We start from the raw sequence: 9140 nt of genomic DNA on the forward strand, positions 1-9140 counted from the left end.
CTCACCACCCTTTTAGCCAAATTCAAATTGAGAACCAACCCACATCTCAAAACCTGGCTTTTTCTGCACTCCTACAATTTAATAATCCTTCTCTCTCTAACTTGAAAAAGCTAGCCCTTGTAATCAATAGAGTAATAGTTAGAGCTCAAGAGTCACTTTATCTCTCACTCTCTAACTAATCAAAACAAAACTTGAAAAAGAAAGCTCTTCTAATCCCTTAACTTAGAGCTAACAAGTCACTTTATAGTTTATACTTCACCTGATCTGCTACTTTTACTGGATTCCTGGGTGTGTTTGTTAACTTTCATTTTTTAATACCCCAACTTTGTAACAAGGCTTCCTTGCATATCAGTACGTGCACACACCTTTCTTTTTTTCGTCTTTGTCACCCCTCAAAGTTATTAAATTTTCTTGAACATGGTTGGTTTTCTTTATTTTCTATAAAATGACAGAAAACTAGAAAAGTATGAAAGATTTTTATAGAGAAAGAGGGAATTGTCAACCTCATAAAGAGCCAACACAGAACCCGACATTTGGTGGTGGGAAAGGGAAAATTCCGGGAGGGATTGCCTGCGAAGCTCGAGACTTTTGTTTGTCTTCTCCTTTTAACACACTCCCCATGTTTACGTTCTATCTTTTTCTCTGTTTTTTCAATTTTAACCACCAACAGAGAGCCATGGGATTCTCTCCTTTTTCCAAAGTCCAAATGGTTGGTTATGGCTCTTCTCTGTTGACCCTATTCTATTCCTAGGACATGCACACCTCCCTAGATACCAAAGTTGATATATTTTATAGTCACCTGGTCATATTGTGAAACAATGATTCATAGTGAGATATTTCATTGAAAATATGCATTCTTGGTAGGGTTATTCTACAATCCCGACACGATGGTTTATTTCACTCACTATCCAAAAGTTATGAATTCACCACTCTTTCGCCACCACAAATTTTCAGTGCACTAGAACGACCCCTATTACACTCTAAAAAATCCATATATTTGTATCAAAGTGTTAAATTGCTTAGAAAGAAAAAATAAAAAATTCGATTGGTTTGTTCTTTCTCTCTTTTTCAGACAAACGGCACTAGTAGGGTGCACAACTGTCCTCCTATAGCAGGCATCAAGAATGTGTTTCTTTGCCTTGGGGCCAAAATGAACATTTAAATAGAATGCCCAGTAAAGCTTTTCATGAAGGGATTGATAAGACACCCCATACAAGCAACATTAAGACCCCTCAATGTTAACACTCTTGCATCACCAAATATGGGTCACACACCAATTTATTCATTAACATTATGCAGGTGCAAATTCTTTCACCAATTTATATTAAAAATAATTCAAGCAAAGGATAGCCATAGATTCTATATACACGGACCCACCACCCTAAAATTCAAAATGCTTGAGGTATCTGATTGGTTCAAGGATTGAGAGGTAGAGCCTCTGTGGTTGGATTATTGGGGCACCCTTGCTGGGTATCCCACCAGCACCAGAAAAAGAGTGAATTGCAACAGCAGCAAAACAGCTCCAAGCAACCTCTTTTGGAAGTCATTTTAGAAGCAGACTTTTGGAGGGTTTTTGGGTGGAGCAATTCCTAGCCCACTAGCTTCTGTACCCTTGTACTGAAAGCATAGGAGGCCCTGCATAATGATGCTGCTCTTCCAAAGATAAAACAAAATGTTACTTCTATATCAGGAAACCTTTTTCAAAACTACATACTCAAAAGATTTAAAACCCCACATTCCCCTCTGGACTCCTCTTCCATGAAGCATGAGAGGCCCCCTTAAGCATCAACTGGGCATCTCCCACTTCAGAGGAGAAGCAATTGTGGCCACATTCTCATTCATATTGAACAGTGCTATGAAAACCGGGTTCAGAGATGCGAAAATATCCTCATCCAACACTTGCATAGCAAAAATTGTCCAAGAAACTGTTGAGGCTCACCGGCTTTAACCAAATTAGATCTTCCATTCACTTGTTTTGTCATATTCCATATTACAACATACAGGTTTGAGAGTTTAAAGAAGAATTAACAAATTGATAATCCATGTTGTTACAGAGAAGTTACAAAGAAAAGTATGTGTAGCATTTGGGAGGTCAGGTACAGAATTATATCATACTTATAATACACAGGTTTTTTTGGTGAAACTTGAATAATGACCGTCACGTAGCCATCATATTATTGGTCTATTTGCTTGCTAATGAATCGCCAGATCTTAGTTCCCTTTCAAGCTCGTCGAATTCCCAGTCACCAATCTCCTCTGTTGAGTAGTCTTGACCAACCTTGCCAAACTCTGATTCCAGCTTTGCTAATTCTGCTTCGGGGTCAAGCACTTGCTCTGCCTTGACTGCACCTGGTTTGGGATGCTTATCTGTCTCAGCTTTCTGTGCTCCTGTGCCCTCTGTTGGGGTATGAGATGGAGCACTCTGCAGCTTTTCACTAGATGAAGTTTCTGCTCCGGGCGTAGGAGTCTCCACTTGTAGGTTTGGTCTCTCAATAGCTTCAAATTGCTCTCTTAATTTTTGCATATCATCAAACAGCTCCTTAACCCTTGGGTCATCTTTCCTAGAATAGGCAACCCAAGTACGTCACTTTAGGGGTTTTAGTGGTTTTAGTGAAATGTATCTTCAAACAAAGTGAACAAAGGAAAAGAGATACGTGAATACACCACCAGAAGTTCATACCTGGAAATTTTAGCTTGTTGAGCGTAAAACTGCTCTTTCATGTTATCTACTACACTGAAGGTAGTAATAATCTGAAACAAAACATTAAAATAAGTGTGCGTGCATGTGAATAGATAAATCTTGCACAATACGGGTTCACACATAGAAGTTGGTGCATTATGAGACCAAGAAGCCATTATACACATAAATTTGAAGGATTCCTAAAGCAAAAGTTTTATAGACTACTTGTCAAAGTGTTCAGATCATACAAAAAACTGATATGCATAAATAAGACTTACGCAGAGAACTAAAAACCTATCCGTCCTAATTCATGATGCTTCAAACTAAATAGCAAAGTTAAGTTGTAAAGGATTTTTCTTTTCTTTTTTATTTAAAAAAAAAAAATGCATGCTAGGAGCACTAGCCACCACTTTCTCTGTGGGAAACTGAACAGAAAATTTAACTACAAAGGTCACCCCTTTATGATAGCAGAAGAAAATGTAAAATCCTGATATGGTGAGATTTATAATTATGTTGAAATCAAAGTTTTTAACAACATATTTTTACCTTGGTTTCGTGGTCCAAGTATTCCTCCTCAAGATTGTTTATTGGATTTAATACTTTGGAATCCTCATTCTCTGCGCCAGATTCCATCCCTGACCTGTCTCATCGGGTCAAAAGACATTAAGAACAGAACAAACAGAATGAAGGCACAACCATCACAGTGCAACAAACATTACCCCTTGCTCAAATTCTTCAGATTCTCTACAAATTTCCCTATACGGCTGATAGAAGGCCCCAACTCTTTCTGCATAGAAGATAAAAGGTGTGCCTCTAAAACATATGTATATATATAGAGAGAGAGAGAGAGAGAGAGAGAGAGAGAGAGAGAGAGTCAATACCTTGTAAGCAGAGAGGAGATCAATGGCGAAGTTCACAAAATAGTTCTCATGTCTCTCCAATTCATCGCTTGAAAATGCAAAAAAGCAATAGCTATTTAAATAACAACTCACAGAGAACAACAAAGATAGAAACCAACTTCACAAGTACACTTTTCAATCAAAAGGAACAAAGAATGGTGACAAAAGGACCAATGAGCATTTAGCAATTGCATAGAGTTGAAGAACGTACTTGACCTGCTTCTCCCTCGTATCCGCATATGAGCACTGGATAACCCAAGTATCTTCCAGAAAATTAATCCATGTATTTAGAACATCTGCCTCTACCTTAGATGAGGCAATGGATTTCGATAGCTCTTCTTCCTGTCAACAAATTATAACCAAACAAAGAAAAAAAGAAACTGAATGATGCAAAGGGCCCAAATGTGTTACACCATGAAATAATACAGAACATCACCAGCTGAGGAAAAAAAACTCAGAAAATAATAAATACCCTTGTTTCCAAGTGAGCAACAATCTTATTGTTAGCTTCCTCAAATTGGTCCCTCTCTTCCCTGGTATCGCGAAGGCGAGCGTTAGCTGCAGCCAAGGAGATATTAACCTACAGAAAAGAGGCTAGTCTTTTAGACATTCGCAATCAATACAGAGTACATTGATTGGATAAAAAAGAATTCAAAGGGGAAAAATTGATTTATAATAAAAATGACAATCTGTCTACACACAGATGCAAATTTTGCACTAAAGCAAATTATAAGAAAAAGTCAGAGCAGAAAAACCTTTTTCAATTGAGCCTCAAGATCATCTCTTTGTTTTTCAAGCTCTGCAACCTCAGCTACTATTACCTGAAAATGGCCACGAAGACAAACACTAAAATTCCTCCAAAACTTATGGTATGCTTCTCTACAGAAATGGGTTTAGATTAAGTAAAAAGTACATGCCACTACATTTTTTATATTTAAGTAATGTTGAAGCACATTTTTGCAGGTAGTAATGTTGAAGCACATTACCTTCTCTCTTTCACTCACTTCACTTGCTTTGGATACACGAACTTTTAGTGCCTCCTCTTTTTGAAGTCTGTCAATTATAAGGAACAAAGAAAGTAGGAAGTAAATTTGTTTTCTCTAAACCTGGTGTCTAAAAACAATATAGATTGTACTCAACTACATGCCATTAATGTTAATCAATCAACAGTTCATTACTCGAACTACAGTTACAAAGACTGATAAGGATTTCTTTAACTTCATTTCTGGGTATTCTGGAGTTAAGAATCCTTGAGCCCCCCCCCCCCCCCCTCTATTGTCCCAATTGGTTTTTGGAGGATTTACCAAGCAATCCCTGGGCAGGGGTTTTAGATAAAGCCCACCAAAACAGCTAAAACTCAAGTATCAAATTTTTTGAGTTGAGGCAAGTTATGATAGACTATTGACAGACAAATAACAGAGTGGTTGAAAGCTAAACTGATCTCAATATTATTTTTGGGCTAATACTAAATCTACAGGTGATTGTAATAAGCTGAATATGACATGAGGAGGCTACCACAGAAGTACTTCATAACATGATACCGAAACACATAGTGGAACAATAAGGCAAGGTTTACTAAATCTTTATATGGTGGCATCAAGTCAAGCCATATCAACTTCCTATTTAGTAAAAGACCGCTATTACTTGATAGATTAACATTTTACAAGAGTGTTTTCAAATTGACTTAACAAGACAACAGGAAGTATAGTAACGAACATGTGTTACAAGAAAAATCAACGAAACGTGATTTGATACTACAGAACACAACATGAGAACAAATGGTTCCTAAATTTCCTATTATACCTGTGATCTGAAATACGATTTTCAGATTTTGCAGAGGAGCTAGCAAGTGATTCTGATAAGACCTTCAATTTATCAACCTGGTTATACAATACCAAAGAAATGTTGGAAACAGGAGTTCTTATAATCCTCAAACCACACAACATGAATGTCACCAAAGATAAAAGAAAGTTATGTAACCATGCTTTCAGATATGTAACCAATTTCTTATAAATCAGACAAAAAGATATACCTTTTGGGCATGGATCTCTGAAGAATCTCCATTGTTTAAAAATTTCTTCTTCAGTAAAAGCCCTTCTAATCTGGAACAAGCTCGAATTTGTGCAAGTGCTTCTTTTAATGCCTACCAGAAATGTAGGGCAATCAGATCCCATATTTTCATAATTTTTCACTCATTAAGTGTTGAAGAACTTTCATGCTTCTATAAACACTAGCCCAATACAAAATTTTCAGCTTCCATGAACTAGTACACCTTTTACATTGTAACAGTTCATTTACACCTTGTGCATGATATTTTACTTAATCTCTATTAAGCAGCCTGAGGTCATATTCTGCTGTCCATGGTATCCTTTAATTGGATTCTTTTACTATATATGCCTGTAAAATCTTGTACATTATTTGCTACAGTTTCACCTTTTACATGGAAGACTCTCAAAGAAGTATATTACAATACTATTTAGGATAAGAAAGCCAGAAGATTCAATTGCACATATGTTTTTTTGCAATCTAATGGACTCCCATCAAAGCAATGACTAAAATAGCATCATTAAGCCATTAGTCTTCTACTTATTTGCCATGCCTTTGGCACTTATAATTATGACAAAAGCAATGAGGCACTTAAATCACAAAAACTCTGACAACCAAGCTCACCTCTATTGTTTCCAATTTTGTTTCTTCTGTTGCTGTTTCATGACCTTCAGTTGAGGGCTTCAGAGGGGGTGTCATTCCATCAAGTTTCCTCTTTAGACTAGAGGCTTCATCATCTATTCTGTAAACAGGACACATTTAAAAAAAAGAAGAAGTAAGACACGTGTTTATCAGCCTGACCTCACCACTTTAGCACATGAGTGAGGCCTACCATCATACTTTTCTCTTTTCCTACCAATATGAATAATTAAATGTCTAATCTCACCTCATACAAGCAAATCTGTAACAAGTTTCTAAAAAACAAATTTCAGAAAAGAAAAAAAAAATTCTATAAAGTTTATGTAAGCATACATCTACCTAGTGGCAGCACAACAATCCAAATCCAAACAAGAGGGAAACCCACTGCCTCTCATCAAAGATGGGAGATTAAATATAAGATCAAAGTTTCTGTTGATCAATTATCAACTGACTCAGTGATAATGGATTTCACTCCATTCTTTGGGTGTGAATGTGTGTTGTAAAACTAGGTTTATGTAGACATGAGAAGTTACCCATGAGATTGCTATATCAAGAACATCTTTTCAATCTACGGACAGTATTGTGCAGAGTATCAAGCACATAAAATAGAACCGAGAGAGAGAGAGAGAGAGAGAGAGAGGAGATAGAAATCTCCATATTATTTTTACACACCTTCCAAGATCAGCATTAATCTTCAACCCCGTAATTGCACCTTGTGCAAATTGAAGCAATTCCTCTCGCTTTACCTGAAAACAAAAGAATATGATGAACAAGCATATATATATATATAATGTGCAGTGGGTCCTGTATATATATATACCAAGTTTTCCCCAGAACTTCCACATTTGTTAATATGATCTAAAGTGCACTGATATTTTATGTATTTACCAGTACTTCATCTTCATAGGTTAAAAAAGCTTTTGCCAGATCCTGTATACTGCTCACTATTGCATTATGAACTTCTTTTCCTCCAGTAAGACAGAGCCTGAAAGTTTCATATAAAAAAAAAAAAAAATCAGGTCCTTTTCATGCTAACCCCAACTAGAGAATACTCAACTTATTTTTATACTTTCACATAAGATAAAGCATTCCCTGATTGCATCAAAACTAACTGTTAACAAATTCTATGGTCCAAGAATTTCAAAAGTATATATATTTTCAATCCAGAAAGACCCTAAATACATACTGCGCTTAACACACCATGGAACGCATTAAACACAATTCGATAGTGCTTGGTTCTCACCTAAACATCTCCATGAGCAGGGAAACCTCTTCATCATTCGGTGCTTCAAGAATCTGAGGCATAGAAAAGAGTTAACCTGCGGTTAAATTCCACAACCAGGAATTTCAAAAAATACAAAATCATTTAGAATCATCCCAGTTTTAGAGGTAGTAGGTAAGCATATTAGATCAAAACGATAAGTTTTCAAATAATCTTTTTTCTTCTTTAACTAAGAAAACACCACAGGTTTCACAAGCCAAGTTCATATGTGACATTGGTTAAGAAAAACAAAGAGCAGATCCTCCCAACAAAATCATCTCTAACTTAGATCATTTCCATCATGCTTTCATTAAGTCCCCCTAACTTATGAAATAAGCATCCTCCTCATGTAGAACATTAGGTTATTCATCTTAAGAACAACCCCCAAATTGATACCAAAGTACAATCAGGCAACAGTGATAAAGCAAATAACTTTTCTTAATATATATATAAAGGAAGCCCATTTCTTTCATAGCAATGGCATACTTAGTTTCAATGATATTGCAGCATTCAGTTTTCAAAGACATACCATAGAGAGTGTTATGCCCTCCAGAGCCTGACTTTGAAGGAAAACGTCACGGAAATTCATTGGTTCACCCCCAACATCAGCGTCGTAATACAAAACCTATTCACAACAAGAAAAACTATAAGAAGAGTCCAATGGAAGCGAACAATTAAAAGAAATGAAAGTAGGGGAAAAGAGAACTAACCATAGGTATCCTTCTTCGAACATCGCTAGAGTCCTCGGAAGAAGGTTGTTGCTCAAGCGCGTTTCCTTTATCTTCCCCAGAACCCTGAGACAGTTTGAGCCTCTCGACCTCTTTAAGCAGAACCACCCACCTTCTCAGTATCTCAACCCTCTCGAGGCCTCTGCAAGACACAGCTGCTTCCTCCAATCGTTTTACACTCTGCTTCACACTTTTGTAATTCCGACCGCCCTGAAAATCAATGCGCAAATGGATAGCGATAAGATTAATAAAAAGCCAAGTGAGAAAAATGGTGGATGAAAATGAGGGGTTGGATTACAATGCGATCCTGAAAGAGCTTGGCGCCTTCGGCTACGGCTTGGCCGGCTTGCTGGACGACGGAATCGGCGTAGTTCTTGACGGTGCGGGTGAGGTTGTTCTTGTTCCCGACCTCCACGGCTTTGCTCACCGCCGATCTCAGCCACGACAGTTTCTCTGGCTTTTTCTCCATGCCCAAATATTCAGAACCTTGATTGATTTATCACTCAAATTTTAGAGAGAGAGAGGTCGTGCAGGGAAGGTTTGGGTTTAGAAGGAGAAATGGGGGAAGTAATTTAGTGTTCGTGTTTGTTTGAGAGAGCCATTGCTAGTTGCCACACAGAGAAGAAGAGAGGATGAAGTAGTCAGCGTTTCATTGCCACGTTTTGGGGATTAAGCGCCGTCGTTTTGGGGTTAAACGCCGTCGTTTTGAGAAATTTGGGTGCTGTATTCGACAAACTACCAGTCGTTTGTCTACTACTAAACTAGCTTAAACTGATTCTAGCAAAACTTTTGTCCTTTTTCTTTCCTTTCATTTTGCCTTTTGCCTTTTTCCTTTTTATTTGTTTTCAAGTCTTTGAACTAAAATGTTTTATAATGTCAACTGCACT

At 37.3% G+C, this 9140-nt stretch overlaps 1 protein-coding gene across 1 annotated transcript; it reads right to left on the bottom strand.

Annotated features, from left to right (window-relative positions):
• Positions 1-1913: 1913 nt before the first annotated feature.
• Positions 1914-8860, bottom strand: LOC147290131 (structural maintenance of chromosomes protein). The gene is made up of 18 exons (XM_086235290.1): positions 8552-8860; positions 8236-8463; positions 8055-8150; positions 7508-7560; positions 7153-7249; positions 6937-7010; positions 6250-6367; positions 5612-5722; positions 5383-5459; positions 4566-4632; positions 4335-4400; positions 4052-4159; positions 3791-3921; positions 3562-3628; positions 3400-3467; positions 3227-3320; positions 2681-2751; positions 1914-2561 (listed from the first exon to the last, which is right to left on the bottom strand). The coding sequence occupies exons 1-18, from the start codon at positions 8720-8722 to the stop codon at positions 2183-2185; spliced, it is 2076 nt and encodes a 691-aa protein (XP_086091416.1). The 5' UTR covers positions 8723-8860; the 3' UTR covers positions 1914-2182.
• Between the last annotated feature and the right edge of the window lie 280 nt (positions 8861-9140).

This window comes from Dryas octopetala, chromosome 3 (genome assembly GCF_963921425.1).
Source record: "Dryas octopetala chromosome 3, drDryOcto1.1, whole genome shotgun sequence".
Lineage (NCBI taxonomy): Eukaryota > Viridiplantae > Streptophyta > Magnoliopsida > Rosales > Rosaceae > Dryas > Dryas octopetala.